General features: G+C 42.0%; 1 protein-coding gene across 2 annotated transcripts in view; it reads right to left on the reverse strand.

Annotated features, from left to right (window-relative positions):
- PRIM2 (DNA primase subunit 2) overlaps positions 1-23,428 on the reverse strand; it is a 290,246-nt gene extending 266,818 nt beyond the window's left edge. The window contains exons 1-5 of one of the 2 annotated variants that reach the window (XM_058661806.1): positions 23,163-23,428; positions 22,399-22,557; positions 20,188-20,291; positions 17,089-17,168; positions 14,731-14,851 (exon numbers count right to left, since the gene is read on the reverse strand). In XM_058661806.1, the coding sequence (XP_058517789.1) occupies positions 14,731-14,851; positions 17,089-17,168; positions 20,188-20,291; positions 22,399-22,557; positions 23,163-23,280 (582 nt within the window). In that variant the 5' untranslated portion in view covers positions 23,281-23,428. Of the gene's footprint in view, positions 1-14,730; positions 14,852-17,088; positions 17,169-20,187; positions 20,292-22,398; positions 22,558-23,050 lie in introns of both variants that reach the window. The other variant, XM_058661814.1, reaches the window with a different exon arrangement.
- Between the last annotated feature and the right edge of the window lie 215 nt (positions 23,429-23,643).

The following is a 23,643-nucleotide window of genomic DNA, read 5'->3' on the forward strand; positions in this document are numbered from 1 at the left end:
ATTAGGCCTCAACTGAAAATTCAACAATTCCTATCCCTATCCTCCAAACATAATATTTATAAACATTTTACTGTAGCTAACCAATAAATATAAAATAATGTATGGTGGGCTTCCATAATTATTTGATGCCAAAAATTCACAATGAGAACAAAAGTAGCCCTGTGCATACATGTTGCCAGGATAAGGAATGCCCACGCCAGAGGCCAGCTAAGGCCCAAGAAATCATTTAGACTGGCCTTGCCAAGGCAACCGCAAGAGGACTCAAAATTCAATAAAATTCAGTTTTTAAGTTAATAATTGTATATGATCCACAAATTATGCCATAAATTTCCAAGTGTCCATGGCAGAAAAAAGGTTCCCCATTTAGAAGAAAATCAAAGGCATCCAACTGTAAGAGAAACACGCGGAGAGCTCTGTCTGAATCACTTCCTATTTAGACCCAGAACACACTGAAGTCTGCGAACGAGCAAAATAACTCATATCCACGTCAGTGGAAAAAGCTCACTTCATTTTATGTTTGCCACCCGACACATTTAACCCTGAGAAAATTTAAGTATTCATGTTTATGTGCTCATCATAAAAATGTGTAGTCTTCATGAAACAGAATAGAGATAAGTCTTTTCAATAAGATTACTATTTCCTTTAGAAATTAATTCAAACATTTACTCAACACTTAGCGATTTTTGTTCTTTTGGAAAGAACCAGCACCCTGGCCTATTGCACAGCCTTGCAACATAAAAATACTCATTCTCCCAGTCAGAAGATAAGTCTAATTCTTAACCTAAGTCTATTCAAGCTCCTGTATCCTCTTTCATCAGGCCTGCTTATTCAGTTTTAGAGAAAAAAAAAATCTAGATTAGGGAAAATCTGCTACAATTTGTCTAAACCAGGTCTCAATCTTGTCAGCTGGGTTGTTCTCCCTTCTCCATGATTTTCCATTCACTACCACATTTGGACCCTTGGCTATAAATACTCACTGTTCCCACTGAAACGACTTGAGCTCATCTCTCTCCCCACTCCAAACTTCATGGCAAAAAACCATGAAATAAGTTTTACTTCGTCCTTGACAAACATGAATAATTTTCTTCCCTTAACACCCTTTGTCTGCTAATTCTTTCCCCCCTGGATCCTTTTAGGCCTGGACTTTCCACCCGGAGCACTGATAGTCCATGTCCTAGTATACTACTTCACTTTTCTCCATACTCCAACTCCACTATTGTCATTGCTCTAACGAAAACTTACAGCCAAAAGTTTCATCAGAAGTTATAGGAAAAGCCACGCAGATAAAACACCTACATAACCTGCCTCAGTTCTATCACCAGACTTACTCTGTATCAAGATACAGAGAAGCCATACAAGTCTCTCCATTCTGCAACTATGACACTGAAAGTCAATTACTAACTTATTAGTAGGCTTTTAATAAGCTGTGATCCTGGGGGACTGAAAAAGAGCAGCATGTATGTCAGGTTAATGACATCTTTATAATTTAATATAAATTACATAGACCACAATGACAAAAGCACATTCCAGACAACATACAACGATCAATACTGTATCAAGTAGCAATGGAAGTATTATCATTACAGCAAAATCTTCAACAAACCGTGACTATCTCCAATCTAACTTGCAAGTACCTAAGAAAAAAATGAAAGACTATCGGGAATATTTACAAATATTATGCACATAAAACACTAAATCCTACGTTGGATAGAGGAAAATATTTAAAAGTTCCTAATAAACTCAAAATCAATATTCTCAATAATGGATGAAAAAAATGAATGTTAATTCATGTTTGCTGAAAAGTTACTAACCAAGATAGACACAAAATAAATTCTAAAAGAAAAGGAAATTTCAAGCTGTAGGGATAAGTAATACATTTTAGATGTTTGAATCAGGATAAGAAAAGGTTGTTTGAAAATAAGCAAAATAGGGGCAAGTGCTGTGGCACAGAAAATAAAGCTGCCGTCTGTAACACCAGCATCCCATGTGAGAGCCAATCCCAGTCCCAGCTGTTCCACTGTCTAATCCAGCTCCCTATTATTGGCCGGGGAAAAGCAAGAGAAGAAAGTCCAAGTGCTTGGGCCCCCAATATCCACATGGGAGATGTAGATGAAGCTTCTATCTACTGGCTTCAACCTGGCCCAGCCACTGCAGCCATCTGGGGAGTGAACCAGTAGAGGATCCCTGTCTGTCTGTCTGTCTGTCTCTCTCTCTCTCTCTCTAGCTCTGGCTTTCAAATAATAATCCTTTTTAAAAAATCAGCAGGGAAGGGAAAGGTAAGTTTTACATGTACTGGTTTTCACCAAGCCAGGCAACAAGGGAACTACTCACTTGCCTTCACCATAATCTTCTACTTCCTTAAATATAAATGTTTGAACAATACTAATTCCTCATACTACATAGTGCAATTTTTCACATGTGACACAAGGAATACTCTCAAAGAATGTTCTCCTTCGCCATTCCTACCTTTCTGCATTATTCTAATGAAGCCAGCATCCTGCCATTAGATCCAAAGAAACTTCAAAAAATATGGTTTGTCTCACCTAAGGAGGTTTTAAAAAACAACCAAGTAAATAAGTTGCTGTCAAACTCAAACGCCAAAGCACAGACATCCTTTGTCTATGAGGCTGACATCTGTCAAAGCCTGACCTTTTCTTAACTGGCCAACTGAAAGAACAGAATCCATCTAACCTTACGCATTCACCTTTAATGCGACCCAGGGTTATATCAATCAACTCCACAAGAAGAGATTCAAAGTAATCCTAACAGACACCACTATCCACTTGTTTTTAATCCTTCTCAGAATTCCATATTAAAATCCAAGTTATTTATACATATAAAAAAGTACTAATTTGGTGTCTGCACGGTGGGGTAGCATGCTAATCCTCTGCCTGGTCTAACCACATCCTGCATAGGTGCCAGTTCCTATCACAGTCGCTCTACCTCTCATTCAGAACCCTGCTGATGGTCTGGGGAAAAAAGAAGAAGGTAGCCCAAGTCCTTGGGCCCCTGCACCCACCTGGGAGACACAGAAGCTCCTATCTCCCCAAAGGCTCAGCCATTACAGCCATTTGGGTAGTGAAATAACCAATAGAAAACTTCTGTGTCCCTCCTTCTCTGTAACACCCACCTTTCAAATAAAAACAAGCAAATCTTTAAAAAAAAACTAATTCTGCCTTTTTGAACATTTTGAAGATTTTCTATCCTATATCATAAAGACTCACACTCTACAATCTACTGGAAATACAAGTAGAGAGTAAAAAAACCAGAGGATCAATGTACGACCTCAATCAGAAAGAGAACATAAAGGTCCAAATCTGGCCCATTCATCATTTTCTATTTTCAATTCAATAAAATTTATCATACATGAAAATATGAAAAACAAAATTTAAAAGATCTATGCAAAGAAATTAGTGATCCCTTTTTCTCTACATATTTCTCCATCAACAGAAACAAGGCAACTTGTAGCACTGCTTCTCCTAATCTAACAGATTTATTTTACTCAAGTGGAAACAGAATAGTCAACATAAAGGTCAATATAAAAAAATCACTTCAGCATTCAGAGAACTAAAGACAAGAAATGCACACGAATACACTGCACAAACAGTAAGTGTAAGCAGACTCAAACATGTGTGCCAGCAATCCACTTCCGTGGCATGGAAACCACATCCCAAAATTTCCTTCTGTCTCACCTTAGGAAATAGGTCACATGTCAGAAATCCCCTCATAGCACAGACACTAACAACTTTTCCCCAACCTTTGCTTTCCGGTGAGTATAAAATCATCAGTATCAAATTTGGGTATAACAGATTTCAAATGTAAACCAAGTATTTCAATGGAAATGAAGGAAATGTGCATACTCCTATTAACAAAATGATGTAAGTTGGAAATGAAGCACCATAAACAAACAGGAACCTTGTGGCAAGCTAATCAATGGCATTCAGATGCAAGTGCCTTAATTACTGTTATCAGACACCAGAAGAAAATAGCAGAAGAGGAAGGATTAGGTCTCTGCAGGAAGAGTTTGTAATTGATCCAAGGAACAGGATTTGTGCCAAGTCACCAGCAAGACCTTTTTACTGTGTGTCCCATAAATCGCCACCAGCCACAAATGCTTGACCCTGCTTTCCACATTACAGGCTTAATGTTTCCCACATCCCACAGTCTGACTGAAACCATAGGAGCACTACCTACGTACGCATCCTAACCCCAACCGAGAATCAGCTAACAATCTCAGAAAGTCAACCTTAAGGCTCTCTATAAACTGTGTAAGGCCACCTGAGATAAATGTGCCTATTCACCTTGCCTTCCATCAAACTGTCAATTTTATCCACATTTCTGCATCATAAATTAATGTATCTGCTTACTATAAAGCACCTCAACTAAACTGCAGAGTGAAACAGAATACAAATACACAAAATAATTGAAGCAAACAGACCACAAACAACTAGAGTTGTATTAAATACAATGATACTCTGAACCCAGCACAATAGCCTAGCAGCTAAAGTCCTCACCTTGAATGGACTGGGATCCCACATGGGTGCCAGTTCTAATCCCGGAAACCCCACTTCCCATCCAGCTCCCTGCTTGTGGCCCGGAAAAGCAGTTGAGGACATACCAAGGCATTGGGACCCTGCATTGGTGTGTGGGGGACCCAGAAGAGGATCTGGGCTCCTGGCTTCAGATCGGCTCATCTCCAGCTGTTGCGGCCACTTGGGGAGTGAACCACCGTACTGAAGAACCTGAGTGTTTTCTGCTTTTGTGATTTCTGCCTTGCTTGCTTGGCTGAGGCCTGACAGTCTATGTGACACCTGGTAGAACATAGGCTGAGCACTCCTCAGGAAGGAGACCCCTAGTGTACTAAAAACAAAGAAACTAAAGCTCTGATTAGAGTTTTACCCAAATCATACAGAATTACCTTTATTGAAAGTCAGTATGCCTGTTAATGTTTACAGGATGCTGGCAGAAGATACAAGACTGCTGCATCACAAACAACTTTGGTACTCATGTCACAGGAAACAGCAAGAGAACATGTATGTGTATGCTATTATCACTGGTTCCAAGTCTCATGCAACAGCACAGTACAGTCCCAAGGTGCTCTGTGCAGTGGGTTTGCAATCAACACTGAAGAACATTGGTGGACGGCCTTTATAGAAAGCAATGAATAGGGCCTGGCAGCGTGGCCTAGCAGCTAAGGTCCTCGCCTTGAACACACCGGGATCCCATATGGGCGCTGGTTCTAATCCCGGCAGCTCCACTTCCCGTCCAGCTCCCTGCTTGCGGCCTGGGAAAGCAGTCGAGGACGGCCCAAAGCTTTGGGACACTGTACCCAAGTAGGTAGGGGACCCGGAAGAAGTTCCTGGTTCCCGGCTTCGGGTCGGCACAGCACCGACCGCTGCGCTCACTTGGGGATTGAATCATCAGACAGAAGATCTTTCTCTGTCTCTCCTCCTCTCTGTATATCTGACTTTGTAATAAACTAAACAAATCTTAAAAAAAAAAGAAAGCAATGAATAAGCTCAGTCCATATGGCAAAGGAAATATGTATTTATCTTTCAAAGCTGCTTACTAAAAGCAGCTCAAAGAAATGGACTGGATCAGAGGCAGATGTTTGGTAAAGCATTTAAGATATTGTTTGGGATACCAACATCCCAGATGGGAGTGGCGGGGTTCAAGTCCTGATTCTACTTTCTGTTAATGTGCATCCTGGGAAGTAACAGTTGATGGTCCAAATACTTCAGTCCCTAATATCCACAATGTGTTCTGGGCTCCTGGCTTCAGCCTAGCCTAGCCTGTTAATTATGTATTTGATCCTTCTCCCTTCCTCAGCTTTCTAACAAATGTAAATTAGATACATATATGTGTATAATACATAGACACACACACACACACACAAAGTGGGTGAGTGGTAATGACCCTGCACCCCTGACAGACCACATAAGATGTGTAGGAGCACACCTAAGAGATCCATGGGGAATGCTTTTCTAGCGCTGATACATCCCAGAAGAAGGAACCAAACACAACAATACCTTGCATGCTTTCTATAGGATTTGGCTCCCATGACTGATGGACATTTAAACCTAAAAGTCTTACATTAAGTGGTCAGTGGATTAAAAATGTTCAAACAGATTGAAGGGAGACATGATCTAATTATAACACTCCAAGTTGGGCTTAGTGAGAGTTCTCAGGTCACTGCATTTGCCCCTGGAAGGTAATGCTTACAACAGGATTACTTACACAGGAAAGCATGCATTCTCTCTCTCTGCTTCCAGGGATTATAAGTGATTATGCTTCAGCCATTCTCTGGCCTCCCCAAATGCCTGAACCTACGAGGCTGTCCATCCTTGGACTACAAACCTGCAAACTATAATTCCAAATAAACCACCTTCCTTCCTAAGAAGACAGTCTCAGGTAGTTTAATGTAACAAAAAAACAGACAATACTATAACCTGAACTATTAACCACTATTAAAACACATTCCAAAATCTTAACTTGTTATCTCAATTTAACACAAATATTGAAGCAATTGCTCCTTCAGTTAACTGCAGCAAGCTAAACATGAATATTTCCATTACCTCCTAACAAAAATAACAAAACATAAAAACAATATGAAGCACCAAGGACAAGAGTATAAGAGAAAGGTCAACATATTTGGAAGAGGACAAGCATATCAACTGATTCAGGAGAGAAAAGGAAGCCATTGCCAAAATCTGTGGTCAGGCAATAATGAAAAGAAGCAAGCTGATGTGACCACAGAGAGCACTGGTAAAGTATTATGAATTAGAAACGCAATGTAAAAAAATGGGACAAGTGAGTTACAGAATGCAAAACCATAGGTACTAAATAAAAAACACCATTCAAAAGGGAAAACAACTGTCCCTGGCTCTCTAACACATAATGTCTGCATTAAAACACAGGTTAGAGAAGGAGGCTGCAGGTTTTTGTCTGAAATCTTAACTCTGGCTGGGGTCATCCAATAATCCATTTTCTTCCCAGGGGGTAGCGGGAATGCTGTAGTATGACTGAGTAACACCTAATTTAGTTGGGCCAAGTGTAATGGCCTAGTGGTTAAATCCTCACCTTGCATCCACCAGGATCCCATATGGGCACCAGTCAGTGTCCCAGTTAGCCTCCTTCCCATCCAGCTCCCTGCTTGTGACCTGGGAAAACAGAGAACAACCCAAAGCCCTGGGACCCCACACCAGCATGGGAGATCGGGAAGAAGTTCCTGGCTCCTGGTTTCTGAATGTCTCAGCTCCAGCTACTGTGGCTATTTTGGGAGTGATCCAACAGATGAAAGATTTTTTTGTCTCTCCTTTTCCCTGTAGATCTGCCATTCCAAGAAAAATAAATCTTAAAAACAAATTACAGAAATATAAAGAAAAGTAAAGTCTAAAATTGAGTCTTTGAAAGACTGACAAATTTTGCCTAGATATAACAAGGGGAGGTGGAAAAGACTCAAATTATTACAATGGAGAATGAAAGAGAATGTTAGCTCCAACCTCACAGAAATAAAAAGGATTATATAAAAATATTAGAACACTTATATACATAAAAAATCCCCAGAAAAACAAACTACTAAAACTGACAAGAATCAACAGAAAACAAACAGATCTATAACAAGAAGAAAGAGTATTTTAAAAATGACCCACAAATAAGATTTCTACTGAGAGCTTGCACTCTGCGAGGAGCAGCTGCCATGAGGCTGGCTGCCAGGCCTCACTCCATGGTGGTAACAGCCATGTGGCTGGATGCCTGTGGCACGTGGGCACAGCCCTGTGTGCCAGTCGGTGGGCCTTAGGGTGAGAGGGCTTGTGGGGGGCATTGGGGATGCTGCCAGAGAGTGGAGGAGGAATGGGAAGACCTGGGCCTCTGCTCCAGGCAGGTGGAGGAAGCCTGGGAATTTACCCACTAGCGTGATCCATGGATTGATCAGGAAATTGCAGCAAGGAAGACCACTGAGGGAATATGTTACAGGCAAAGAATGACTTATGAGGGACACCCATCAATCAACAAGGCCACTGTACTTGGCAGGTGAGGGGCTGAAACCGAGCAGTTTGGAGAATGGAAGCAGAACTTCTAAAGGTCAGACAGATGAGTCAGCACAGGTGGGAAATCACAGCTGGGCTAGCTAGCACGGACCAGGGAACAAACCTGGTTGGGGACCTAAGGGGATGCCTCAGCTGAGTGGTGGTTCCCACTGGTGAGGGCAAGAGCTAGAATGAGGTGGCATTCTGGGCTGGACATAACAGCAATACTCCTCAGCATGGGTATGGACTGGGTCTGGGATGAGCCAGACTGGGCAAGACTCCAGCACCCACAGGTGTTCATGAGAGCGAGGGTGGATGGAGACGGGCTGGGTTAGATCTAGGCTTACACTGAACCACAGAGGCTATGTCTGGGTGTGGACCAGGTATGACTGCGCTGTAACATCCAACAGTAAGAACCAGAACTAGTATGGGCCATGTGGGAAAGGCCACTATTCCTGCCAAAACAAAAGGTGGACTAAGTTAGTCTGGGTCAAAGAATCACTTGTGTAATATCTGCCACTGGGAGGAGACCTGATAGACAAGCTTGGGGAATTCCTTCATCAAAATGCAGTCCCTGCAGGTGAGTGCAAGAACCAATGCTGGGAGCAGCCCAGACCATGCCAGGTTACATTACCTACCAGCATATGTATGGCTCAGATCTGGAGGCAGGCCAGGCTGGGCCAGTTCACAACACCCATTGGAAAATCAGAGAAACAAGACAGGCTACAAGACAAGCCAAGTTAGGCTGCAATACCAGCCAATTCACATTAAGACCAAGACTGGGAGCTGGCTGAAATGCGTGGCAGCACCCACCAACATCAGCTGGAACTGAGGGCAGACCAGGCTAGCCCAGGCTGCAGCACCCCCTCACAAATGCTGAGATGAGGCCTGCAGCACCCACCAACGCATGTGAGACCGAGACACCCTGCTGGAGAGGGGTTGTGAGCCTGGTAGGGGTGCTGCAGTGAGCTCCCTTGCTGGGCCACTGCTCCCACAGGTGAACATGAGCTAGGACTGGGAGCAGAATAGCCTGGGCAGGGCCATAAAACCTGTTGGCCTGGATGTGAACTGGGTTAGGGGGAGAGGAAGGCTGAGCTAACCAACTGTACCCACTGGTGCATGCATGAACAGGTTGGCTGGGATTCGCTGCAGCTTCAACTGGCAAATGCTGGGCTGGGAGGTAACTGGGGCAGGCAGAGGGTTTAATCCTGTCAAGCTAGACTGCAGAACCACCTGGAGAGTGCAAAATCTGGGACTGGCAGTAGGGCCTAGTATGGAAACTGTGGGTACCTCGATGGGCTGCATCTCCCACTGGTGAACACAAGAATCAGGGCCAGGGAAAGGCCTGGCCAAACAGGTGGCAGTACTGCCAGCATTGAGTGTGGGCTCAATGGTGGGGTCGGTTGGGTTGAGCTAGGTTTCAATGCCCAATGATGTATACAAGAGCTGAGTAAGATGAGGAACAGACTAGGTCTGTCTGCTGCATATACTGGTAAGCATAGGAGCCAGGGCTGGAGTGGGCCTGGTGGGGATCATTGGGGGTCACCATGTCTAAGCTGCGGTTCCTCATGCTGGTATGGAAGGGGCCAATTGTGTGGTGAGCAGGGTTGGGTTGGGCCACAATACCCACTGATTTATGTAAAAGATGGGGTTGGAAACAGAACTGACCCAGCAATTGCAACTACCAGAGTGTGTATGTAGGAAGACGGGTGACAGACTGAGCCAGACTCCATACTGGCAAACACACAAGTGTCAGGTCTAAGGATCGCCTCAAACAAGGTATCTGTGGGGATCCCCCCCAACTACAAACTTAGTGAGAATCATAGGATCTGTGGTCTGACAGAGTGCATATCTCAGAACTAGGCCTCCTAAGTGGTTAACACAGAGCAATGTGAAGCATACCCAGGTGCACATGGAGGATATGGCAGTCCAGTGGGGCCTACAGAGTACATCTGGTACCACAGCAGAGGAAGGAGAGCAGAACAAATTGTTCAACTACCCAAGCCAAGCATTGACAGTAAATATCTAGGTGAATGGAGACTCTGGGGTGGACTATCAAGCAAATGGACCTTGAAGGATTTCCTCATCCTTGGACCAGCGAGATCTACAGCATTTCAAAACTATCTAAACCACTCAAGCAGAATACTCAGAAGAGGAGGAAGATTTGGAAACAATGATCTCACCCACACCCACCTAGTCCTTGACCCTTCCCACCCTGATCAACTACGTAAACATCATCAAAAATTTAAAATTTTAGGGCCCGGCGGCGTGGCCTAGCGGCTAGGGTCCTCGCCTTGAAAGCCCCGGGATCCCATATGGGCACCGGTTCTAGTCCCGGCAGCTCCACTTCCCATCCAGCTCCCTGCTTGTGGCCTGGGAAAGCGGTTGAGGACGGCCCAATGCATTGGGACACTGCACCCGCGTGGGAGACCCGGAAGAGGTTCCAGGTTCCCGGCTTCGGATCGGCGCGCATCGGCCCGTTGCGGCTCACTTGGGGAGTGAATCATCGGACGGAAGATCTTCCTCTCTGTCTCTCCTCTGTATATATCTGGCTGTAATAAAATGAATAAATCTTTAAAAAAAAAAAAATTTAAAATTTTAAAATAAAACAACCCACAAAGAAAAGCCTAGACCCAAATGGATTCACTGGTAAATTCCAAATTTTTAAAGGGATGAACAAAAAACACTGTGCAACCTCCTCAAAACAGAGGAGGAAGAAATATTTCCCAGCTCATTCTATGAGTTGCTACAACTCTTGACACCAATCCATGACATCACAAGAAAACTACAAACTACCCAATCAACACAAACACAAACATCAAGAAAACACTAGAACACAATTCCAGCAACACAGGAAGATTACAAACCATATTCCAGAGATTCATCCCAGCAACGCAAGACAGGTTTCATACCCAAAAATTAGTATAACACAATATTAGTAAAGAGCAAAAAACATGACTGTCTCAGTAAGTACAGGTGGACAAACTCCAATATCTTTTCACGCTGAAAGTGCTCAACTGAAAGAAAATTTCTTCAATCTGATAAGAACACACTATTTAAAAATTCAGTTAATAACATACAATATTTGCTTTCCCCTAAGATCAGGATGTCCATTTCTGACACTCCTAATCAGCAAGGTATATACTGAAGACTATCCATGATAATTTAGCAAAAATAAGGAAATACAAGCATCCAGATGGAAATTCAGAAAATTATCTCCATTTATAGAAGAAAACCTCATACTCTACTCTAAAATATTGTTAACAAGTTCAGTAAGTTTTGTACATTGATCTTGTGTATCAAACTCAAGGAGACATATGTATCCCAACCATAAATATTCCAAAAACGAAGTGAAGAACAAGGTCACTAAGAAACAGAAGGGTGTTGAAAAAAATTTAAAATTTTAAATAAACAGACATCCATGTTCAAAAATTGAAAGCTATACTACTGTTGTTCAGGTTACACATTTCAAACTATTGTACAGATTTAATGTTACAATAATCTGAATTCCAGCTGAATGGTAGAACTTGACAAGCTGGTATTAAAATTTCTAAGAAAATATCAAGAATAGTTTTTTAAAAATCCAGAAAAACAGAAGGATAAAGTTCTAACACTCATAGTTCCCAATTTTAAACCTATACTATAAAGCTACAATAACCAACAATCAAGACCATATAATGGTACTGGCCTAACAGACATATAGATAAATGGAATAAAATTAGTTCAGGAACAAAGGGCCAAGACAATCCAATGCAGAAAGAATTATTTCAATAAAGGATGCTGGAACAACATGCTAAAGAAGGAAGCTGGGCCCTACTACAGCTTGCATGTATTCTCCAAAGCTTCTCTATGGGAAACCTAATACCCAATCTAACAGTATTGTAAAATGGGACCTAATAATCTTAAGAGCCCACACAAAAATAATTAAGTTACACTTGCTCTAAATACAAACAGTATCAAGAAAATGAAAACTCTCAGAACGATAAAAGATACTTATAAATCATACAAGTGTACCTGATAACAGACTTACATCAAGAGATATAAGGAACGCAATACAATAAAAAGTAAACTCAATTTTAAGAAGCAGAGGACATTGTTAGATACAGCAGCTATGACCCTGCTCAGGAAACCTGCATCCCTTATTGGAGTGCCCATATCCAAATTCCAACTGTTTCCAGTTCCACCTTCCTGCTAACGTCTACCATGGGAGGCAGCAGCCATTAGTAAGAGTAGCTGTGTCCCTGCTACCTACATGAGAGATGTACACCGAGGTCCCAGCTCATAACTTTGGCCTGGTTCCACCCAGACTATAGTAGGTATTTGGGGAGTAAAGCAGATGGAAGACACTTGTTTGTTTTTTCTCTCAAATACTCTTTTTAACTGGGGAAAAGAATCTGAATAAGCTTTTCTCCATCCACAAAAGATAAATAACCAATGAGCACATGAAAATATATTTATATCATTATGAGTACAAATCAAAACCGCAACACATCATGTCTTGCTCACTTTGATGAATGCATTTAATGAAAGATAACTGTTGTTGGGAAGCATATGGAAAGATTCAAACCTTACTACTGGTAACAAGTGTAACAGTGCATTCACTTTGAAGAAAACACACTGATCTCCAAATGTTTACAACTAGACTTACCCTATGACTTAGCAATTTAACTCCTAGAAATACCTGAGAGAAATTAGAACACAGCTACACAAAAACAGGTACACAAAGACCCATTGCAGCATTATACATAATATGAAGACAGGGCCCAGCATGATGGCTCAACTGGCTAATCCTCCCCCTGCAAGTGCAGGGATCCCATATGCGTACTGGTTCATATCCAACCTGCTCCACTTGCCATACAACTCCTTGCTCATGACTTGTAAAAGCAGTAGAGGATGGCCCAAAGCCTTGAGACAAAAAGAAGCTCCAGGCTCCCGGATTCTTTGTTTCCGAATTGACACTAGAAGCCATTTGGGGAGCGAACCAGTAGATGCAAGACTCACTGCCTCTGTCTCTTTCTCTCTAGCTTGCTCAAATCGTGCTTAACAAAATAATGTACTTCATCAAAGAGCAAAGTTATGACAAAGTGGAAGGCACAATAGGTTTTGGTTAGATGGTCCTGCCAAGCGCCCAGTCTACACCCAGGTGGATGTTACTATGAAATTCAGTGGAGTAGCATATAAGAAAACGAGAGCAGCTACACAAAGTACCCTGCTAGCAAGTAAGACACTAAATGTTTTTTCCTTTCCCTTTTTTCAGTCTTTTTCCCAACTCCTGGGACTAATTGTTCTTGCTTACTACAGTGGCTGAGTCTTCTGCTTGTCAAAAATAAGTCCTTGGGCCTGACGGCGTGGCCTGGCGGTTAAGGTCCCCGCCTTGGACGCACCGGGATCCCATATGGGCGCCGGTTCTAATCCTGGCAGCACTGCTTCCCATCCAGCTCCCTGCTTGTGGCCTGGGAAAGCAGTCGAGGACAGCCCAGTGCATTGGGACCCTGCACCCGCATGGGAGACCCGGAAGAGGTTCCTGGTTCCCGGCATCGGATCGGCACAGCAACGCCCGTTGAGGCTCACTTGGGGAGTGAATCATGGGACGGAAGATCTTCCTCTCTGTCTCTCCTCCTCTCTGTATATCTGACTTTGTAATAAAAATAAAATCTTAAAAAAAAAAAAATACGTCCTTCACTTACTCCATGTTCCACTTTTTATTTTCTGTGGTCCTACACAGTCCACTACAACACCAAAAACTGTCTCAGTCAGTTCCACTACCAACAAACTGCTCTAAAATTTTCCAAAACAGGTTTTCTCTGACTTCCAATTGCACCATAGATCTACCTAAAATACATACATTCTATTTACAACTCCCAACATTTACCCTATGAAAAAATGTTGGACATTTCTTTCATTACAACATGTTAATCATTGATTTGTCCAAAACTCATTTTTGTAAATTATTCAAATAGATTTTACTGACAATTTCTTATCCTTTCTTAAGCGGTCTTTTTGTGGTTTTTTTTTGTAAAGTGCCACATTTAAAAACTACATATTTATGGGGTACCAGGTGATGTTTTCATACATGTATACGTTTTCTAATATCCATATAGGGTAAGCATATCCATTTCCTTCAACATTTACCACTTCATTGTGGTGAAATCATTCAAAATTCTTTTTCTAGCTTTTTTAGAATACTTAAGACATCACTGTCATCTGTGGCCACCTTGCTGTGCCAGAGAACATCGTATCTTCACATTCCTATCAAAGTCAGTACACATTAAGTTTTCCCCATCTGTGCTTCAACTGCTTCTCTCCCCAGCCTCTGGTAACCACCTCTCTCATCTCCTATGAGAGCAACTTTCATAGATTCCACATGAGTACCACCATGTAAACTTGACAACTGCCTTATAAAGTGAAGTGTTATCTCCCCTAAACCTTACTACAATTAGCTCTCATTTATCAGTCTGCTTTAATAGCTTATTAGTTTTAAAATTCTGATTCACACAATCTTGGTTAAAGATGCAGTTTTAGAAAGGAAACCCTTTGGTGCTTTAATAAATCACATATTTAACAAAATAAATGTGAGGCTTGAAAACAAAGGGTTTATTGTTGTACAAAGCTGTAAGATACTCTTCCAGGCAGGTATTTAGGAAAGGAATGCAACAGAAAGGGAGAAAACAATTGGAAAGAACCACAAAAGCATACTTACAGCCTCAAAATGCAGATGGCTATCCTTTAAGAAACTCTGAATCTTGTCCTTGGGTAAAATACTAAAGCGAAAGCGAAGGAGATCCATTTCTTGCTGAATGAACCAGCGTCTAAGATCTTCACTGAAATAAAAACATGTAAATTATACAAGAATGAATCAAAACTGCAATGATTATTAGACCTGAGAGATTTGTATGAAACATTGTCACACACGACCAGGATACCAACAAGCTGCATATAAAAGCATTCCATTCTGAAAAAGAGCACAAACATCACACACAAGCTTCCAGGGACAGGTTGGGTATGAGACAGAGGAGTACATGAATATAAAATTAAATACAGACTGCTTTCAGGTTAACTCCATTATCAAATAATATGAAAGGAAATACTTTATTGCATATAATGTAACTAAAAAAGTTATTCACATTAAATAATGCAGTTTTCTATCCACATTAGAAAATGGACTTGTGGGCCCAGCGGCGTGGCCTAGCGGCTAAAGTCCTCGCCTTGAATGTGCCCCGGGATCCCATATGGGCGCCGGTTCTAATCCCGGCAGCCCCATTTCCCATCAAGCTCCCTTCTTGTGGCCTGGGAAAGCAGTCCAAGGCTTGGGAACCTGCACCCATGTGAGAGACCCGAAAGAAGCTCCAGGCTCCTGGCTTCAGATCAGATCGGCTCAGCACCAGCCGTTGTGGTCACTTGGAGAGTGAATCATCAAAACGAAGATCTTCCTCCCTGTCTCTTCTCTCTGTATATCTGACTTTTAAATATATCTTTTAAAAAGAAAATGAAGTTGTTTCATTAATGTCAAATGAACTCCAAACTTTACGATTTATTTATTTTTTATTGGAAAGACAAATTTATAGAAAAAGACGAAACAGAAAGATCTTCTTCCCCCTGGTTCACTCCCCAAATGCCTGCAATAGTCTGAGCTGAGTCAATCTGAAGCCAAGTGCCAGGTGCCTCCTAAGGGTCTCTCACACAGGTGTAAGGTCCCAAGTACTTGAGCCATCTCCACTTTTACCTGGCATAAGCAGTGAGCTGGATCAGAAGTGAAGCAGCCAGGACAAGATATTGGCTCAAGTAACTGGGTCCCTGCCACCCCGGCAGGAGACTGCAGGCTCCCGGCTCCAGCCTGGCCAGCCCTGGTCGTTGTAGGTAGTTGAAGGTTTAGACAGCAAAAGGAAGATTTTTTTTATCTCCATCTCTGTATCTCAAATTTTAAAACAATAAGCATTTTAAAAATATACAAGTATACCTCAGGTCCTTTGCAGGTCAACATAAAAATATATTAATTTATAAGGTAAATATGCAAATGAGCATTATTTTTTACTATAAAATTATTATCCTACTGAATGTAAAGTAAAACTTTTTAGATGACTTACAGATTAACAATGAAATTATTGGATAAATGGCACAAACTACTTTTGCTTTTTCAAAAAAGAAGAACTTTAGGAACACAGCTGATTAGTAGCGCCTCAATTATTATCTTAGGATAATCATCTATTCAAATTTTTTAATTACCACATTAATTTAAAAATAGCTGTAGCTATATTATTGGGCCAAAATATAGGGCCTCAAGCTGTGGTTAAAAATAAAGCAGTAACACCTTTTCCCTCTAGGTGGCAATACTGACTTACAAAAAAAATCAACTTCCAAAAATACCTTAAATAAGCCCATTCATCTCAGTCTAAAAACCTATATCAAGATATGAAATTAAAGTGTTTGTTTCTTATAATTACTGGCACATTTTCAAGAAATGTTTCAAAAGTCACCATTCCTAAAGAAATATCATCAAATTTTAAATAGCAAAGAATCCATAAAATTGAAAGTGTCCCTTGGGGAAGGCAGACCCTGTGGCACACTGTGTTAAGCTGCTACTTGGGACATCCACATCTCATACCTCTTTGCCATACCACAGTGCCAGTTTGAACTGTTACTGCATCCTGGGGACAGTAGATAGAGCAAGTGCCTGGGCCCCACTATCTACATGGGAGACCCAAACAGAGTTCTAGACTGGTAGTTCCAGCCCAGACCGTTAGAAGCATTTAAGGCATAAACCAACAGATGGAAGTTCACTCACAGGCTTGTTTCTCCTCTTATCTACCTCTCTCAATTTGTCATTCTAACTTTCAAATAAATGTTTTTAAGTGTTTCATCAGGAAAGAGTCTGCAATAGAAAACTATTTTTAGTATTTTTTGTAAGCAACATGTTCCAATTCACTGTCACATGGCTCAATCTATAAACATTGATTCCTGGTGTTATTCTTAATTTTCCTATCATCAGCAGGATACATCTTTCTCTGCACCAATATAACACAAGATATAATGTGTGACTATGAAATAAAAGAATACTTACGACTGGCAATAAGCAAGACGCAAAATAAAATGAGAAATATGATCTCTTCTCCGCTGTTCATATTCACCTTCTAAGTTTTCCTTAAAAACAACCCCCCCAACAGAAAAAGCATTAGAACAGTAAGAAGTATAAAAACAGACATAACACAATGGTAAAGCAAAAAGTTTCAAAACCACATTTCTTTTGTGCTGTTTTTGCTCAGTATTTATTTATTTTAAAGGCAGAGTTACAGAAAGAGAGTCAGACAGAGATTCCATCTGATGCTTCACTCCCCAAATCAAATGGCCACACCAACCAGGGCTAGGCCACACTGAAGCCATGAGTTTCCTCTGTGTCTCCCATATTGGCACATGGACCCAAGGACTTGGACGTGGAGCAAGGACTCTGACACTCATACAGGATACTGGCAGTAAAGAAGCATGTACCAGCTCCCACTGTCCCCCTACCTCCACTAAAAGACACATTTATTAATAACGCTTCCCAGGCTTATCAGCATTTTTCTCCAGCAACAAATCAAGTGAAACTGAACTGACCAACCAAAACACATGCTGGTTTTCTTCCTATATCCCTCTCCCCCTCAATTTCTTTCTTCAACCGATACCAACTGTACTTTCCACTTAAACCACTTAAAAAAATTAGATTTATTTTGCTTGGAATGTCAGTTACACAGAGTAGAAGAGACAGAGAGATCCGTTCCCAAACGGCTGCAATGCCCAGAGCTGGGCCAGTCCACTGGGAGCTTCTTTCAGGTCTCCCACGTGGGTGCCAGGGCCTAAGGACATAGGCCATCCTTCACTGCTTTTCCAGGCCATAAGCAGGGACCTGGATCAGGAAGTAGAACAGTGGGGGAACCACCAGCACCCATAAGGAATGCCAATGCCACAGAGCGTTAGCATGGTACCATACTGCACAGGCCCTATTTTATGTCAACCCCTCAACTTCCTTAATTTCATTTGGCTAAACCTAGCTAGACTCTAGATTAAACCTCTGCCATGCAAACCTCAATCATCATGTGTAGTCAAAATGCTGGGAAAAAAATATATACTAATGGAAATTTGGAATACAGAACTTCATGGCCTTTAACTTTTAACCTCAGTTTAACTAATGCCAGGCAATCTTTTTCAAGTTCTAAAACACTGAAGAATTAACATGTTTTGAGCACATTTACTGGGTACCAATCAGTACTTCAAAGACTTTTAATAATCCTTTCAACCCTTCAAAACAAAACCCATATAGGTATTATCTCCTTATTTTAAGATGAGGAAACTGGAGTGAGCATTTGGCCTACAGGTTAAGTCACTTGCTGGGACACCATATCCCTACCAAAGGGACAGAGTCAAGTCCTGGCTTCAATCTCAATTCCAACTTCCTGCTATGCTCTCTGGCCTAGCAGCAGGGTGATGGCAGCAGGCATTTGGGAAGAGAACTAGCAGACAGGAGCTCTGTCTTTGCCTCTCTGACGCTCTCTCAACTCTTTCATGCCTGTGTGTGCCCTTACATTTCATTTAAGAGGAGGAAACTGAGGCATGGAAGGGTTACATATTGAATGTCGCTAAGCTTATAAACAGCTGAATTGATCCTCTCCCTTCTTCTAAGAAGAGCTATTTCAGTCTTTACTGGTTGCCCAAGGTCCCCATCACAGTACACTTGCCTTCCCTATTAAAAGCTGATTTCCTTTACAGAAAATCACAGCGACCTGACCAAGTCCTTCAGTCCCAAGCTTGGGCATTCTCATACTGTGTTATCCTCCCTTCCATCTCCAAGGACAAAGCATCTCTGCTTCCTCATGACGTCACCTACCCTCTCCAACCCATTTGCTCTTACATCTTAAGGAACTTTGTCTATTGAATTCAAGACATCTTTAATCTCTCCTAGTCTTCTTTCTATTTTAGATCTTTCTGTTCAGCCTGTAAACACATCGTTTCTCCTGCCACATTTTTGTGGGTGCAAGTGCACATATGTATCTCCTCTCTATTCTGTCCTATTTCTCCATCTTTTCAGTTAAACATCTTAAAACATTACACATTCCATATTCACTTTTCTCCAACCTCTGTCAGTGTTCTGGTTTCTAACCCTATATGTACAAGGGTTCACATAACAGTGAACCCATTGGATTTAACAATGGATATCACCATACCACTAATCTCACACAGCCTAAAGATTTCAAAACTGTTGTTAAAAATGCCACTACAGAAACAAAAAAACACCTGATTCCAACTTGAATCTATCATCTACCATCTTAGCAAACTGGTAAATTAATTAAACAACAGCTTCCTTATCTGTAAAATAGGTACAATCATAGTACCTACCTTGCAAGAGTGCTATTTGGACTGCATACATTAATAAATGTAAGACAAAACAAAGCCTAGTACATAAATGTCTGCTGTTGTGATTTCTATATTATAATTAACACCATGAGCATGACTACTGAAACCCCAGTTTTCTTGGGCTTCTATGGTTCTGCTACTCTGCTCCATCCTTCTCAGAGAACGTCTCAACCCTCTTCCCAATCTCCTTTAAATCCATGTCACTTTAAATATTGTTATTCCTCACATTCTGTCTCCATCATTTCTCAAACATTTCCTGAAGGTGCTCTCAATCTTGATGATTTCAACTTCTCCAGAATCTCTGTTCTCACTAAATATATCTTCTAAATCCACACCTTTATCCAGCAGCTATTTCTACAGGCACCTCAAATTCATGTCTAGAACTGAACTCAACATCTTTCCAAGTGTCGCTTCTCCGGTCTGAGCCGTGATCTGGAAGTTGCAGAGGCACACATCTGATGACGGCATCCATCACCCTATATTGCACAGGACACTCCTAGCCACGTATGCTGACTTTTAGCACAACCTAGGGATGCTACTGAGCATCATACAGCTCACAAGATAGGCCCTGAAATAAGGGACAGTTAGGACAGTAATGATGAGAGTCCCACAGGTGAGTGCTCCCTCATATGGTATCAGATTACATATTAATCACCCCTAACAGACTAGGGACCTTCCAGCAGTGTATGTGCCTAGCAAGCCATTTCCCACAACTGACATTCAGTAATATGAACAAATACAAACTCAAAGAACTTTTTCCTCTCTTACTTACTCTGTAGGAAAACTTGAGCTTCCGAATCTCAGCTTCCAGCTTACTCTGGTATTGCTCAGTTCCTTTCACATAGCTCACCCCAAGATTTTCCACTGTCTTGAGTACTTTAAGAGAGTATCAGAAAAAAAAAAGTCAAAATCAAAGATAATTTTTAAAAATTTAATCGGACAAAATTCATGCTCAGTAATTCTGCAAATACTTGTTTATAAAACATGACAAGTAACAGAAACCTTATTCTCCTTAAGTACAATAAACTACAATCATGCATCACAGTGGTAAGACACACTCTTAGAAATACTCCATTTCAAATCAGAGAACTTTGTCATTATACAAACTTCACAATGTTCTTTTACAAAGATTTGCTTGAAAGTCAGTGCTACAGAGAGAGAGGTAGGGAGAGACATATCTTCTACCTGTTGGTTCATACCCCAAATGGCTACAATGGCAAGGGCTGGGCTAGGCCAAAACCAGACCCTTCACCCGAATCTCCCATGCGGGTGCATGAGCCCAAGTACTTGGGCCATTTTTCACTGCATTTGCAGGGAGTCAGAAGTGCATCAGCCAGGACTCAAACTGATGTCCATACAGGATGCCAGCGTCACAGGGGGCAGTATTACCAACTAAGCCAAAATGACACTTCCCAGCTTCAGTGCACTTAATGTGAACCAAGAGATCTGACATCACATGGTGACAATCTTACAAGACCACCATTGCACATGCAGCCCACTGTTGGCCAAAACATTACACAGTGCATGACCATATATATAAGTATGGTTGCAAAATGATATCCTCCAACAATGATGCAGAAAATACGCACGGACTACCACATAATCTAACACCAGGGATTCTCAATTAGGAAAGAGGGAAGGATGATGAACAGTCACAGTTGAAATGAGCCACAGTTGTCGAGAAATGGAGAGGTGTGCCAGGAGCACAGCTAAAGTACTACTTACATCATAATGTTTAAGTCATTCTTCCTCAGACTTACTTTTTAATGTATTTTTAAATTAAAAAAAAAAAAAAACTGCTAATTACCCTCTGAGCGTAAACCCTAACAGATTTATCCTTATTATGCTATACAAATCAAACTAACACCTTCTATCTCATCCTGCTCCTTTTCCTCCCTGTCCAATCTCCATTAGCAGACTTTCCAGCCACTACATCGTCCAGGCAGGAACTTCAGCCACCCAGTACCTGCACATCCAAAACCTTCTCGCTAGCCCCTCGATCTCTCCCTCCCTATCACTAGCATTCCATTACCTTAGCTCCGGCGCTCTCCACTCCACCTGCTATCAATGCCTCATCTATCCCCACGGTTACCTCCATGATTCACTCGACACCAGTGAGCTGTTTAAAACCTTTCCTCTTTTGTGTTTTCTCCTTAATTCAATGAGCAAGAGCTGAAAGCCCTCCTCTGTATCAATAGTTCTTCCTCTGTCTCTCTGTACATAGCTAATGCTATCTCACCTCCCCTTACAATTTTGCACAAGAGTATCTTGGAACATAAACTCTGAAGATATTAACAATGTTTTTCTTCCAATTCAAGCCTTATCTACAACTTTTCTCTATCAACACACAAAGGATAAACTGGTCCCTATAGAGTGGCCACATCCATCTTAGGCTCTAATACTACACTAGTATCATAAAAGGGGGGGGGGGGGGGGGCAACTAATTATCCATACTTCTCCATCCACCCTGAACTTGTTAGTGCTCTCCCAAACATGACAATTCTTTCCATGTCTCTAAGTTTTACTACAAAACATGATCCCAACTTAGAAAAAAAAAAATCCTTCACTTTCTGTTGGGCAAGTTTTAACTCATACTTCAATACCCAAGTCCCATCTCAGCTTCTTTAAGAAACATAAACCAGACCAAGTCCATCACTCTCACTTCTATGCCTCAACAGCACTACTATTTATTCTAATTACAGTAGGCAAAATACTGAATTATTACTATTGCTTGGTGTGTCTCCTACTCTAACACATCTCCAATGACAAATTACATTCACCTCCGTACTCCTGCCACCCGGAACACAAGAGCATTCAATAAATATGCATCATATAATAAATGAAATTAATGAACAGCAAGCCCTCCATAGCAAATCCTTCACATTTACTGAAATCGCTGCTGAGTGGAATAAATTGTTTTCAATCACTCCCGCAAAACATAGATGAGGTTCTCAAGTACATACATATTTTAAGTATCACTTACACTTAACTCTATCAATAGCCAGGTTCTCAAACTCTATCAAAGAGATGTTTTCAGAAGGCGGTTGCAGGTAGAACTGAAGGCTATGAGGGTAGCTAGCATTCTTCTGTTCACCCAGCCTCAGCCTCTTCCTGTGGATTCCTGAAAACTGCATCTCGGTCGCTTTGGAAGGACGCACCTAAAAGAAGATTAAAATGACAGAAAATGGAATCACAAGGAAAGCAAACAAATAACCCCACATACACAGAAAAAGTGTTGAAGCTGAAGCCATGCGCAAAATGTTGGCAGTAGTTACTGACGCCCGTGTGATTTTCCACACCACCACCTGTGAGAACTTCGTAGTGGGGCGCGAGGGGCCGGGGCAGCTGCGGCTGGTACTCCGCCACAGAAAACCCAGGTGAGTTTGCCATCTCACCACGGCACTACGATCTTTCCAATCCCAAGAGTTAACATCATGTGTCATGGGGTGTGCAATCCTGAACCCCTGAGCAAAGCGCGGCGAGTTCTGTCCCAACCCGGGTCCTAACCCTGGGTAACAGAAGTGTCTTTCAGACTAGCCGAAGCCACCCAATATTCAAACCCCAACCCCGGCAGCTTAATCGTCCTGTGCCGAAGGCTCGTGCCCCGTCCTAAATCCCAGGAGCTTCTCTCTTACCTGCGGAAACCCCAAATCCAAAACACACCGGCTAACTCCACTCGCTCCCGGTGGCGGGAGTTTTACATTTGAAAGCGGAAGCGGAAGTGACCGGCAAAGAAGATCCACCCACCTCCGCACGCGCCTCTGCGCAGGCTCAATTGGAAGCGTCTGGGGGCCCGGCTGCTGTATCCTCTTAGCCCGCTAAGTGTTTGAATGCGAGTGTTGAGTGTGCGTTTTTCCCACATCATCAGCTGCGCCTCCTGTTTGTAAATTCTGGCGGTTAAAACTGCGGAACTGGCGGCAAGAACTTCCGAGCCGCTGAAGATGGACTCCAGGTAGCCCCTTGGGGACTCTCAGGTTCCAGCAATTGAGGAATGCGTGGCGCCCACACCCGCAGGGCTGGTCCTCATTGCCTTAATTCCGGCCGAGGAATGGAGAAGGAATACTTAGGGCGATCCTCTTTGCACCTGACTCGCTGTTCAGTCGCGCTTTTTTCCCTTTTTTAGTCAATCCTTCTGCCACCCTGTGAGATAGGTGGTGGTCGTTACATCCTGCAGGTGACAAAACCGGCTGGAAGGTCACCGTCCCTTGGTGCATCTACTACCAAAAAA

The sequence above is a fragment of the Ochotona princeps genome, chromosome 1 (genome assembly GCF_030435755.1).
Source record: "Ochotona princeps isolate mOchPri1 chromosome 1, mOchPri1.hap1, whole genome shotgun sequence".
NCBI lineage: Eukaryota > Metazoa > Chordata > Mammalia > Lagomorpha > Ochotonidae > Ochotona > Ochotona princeps.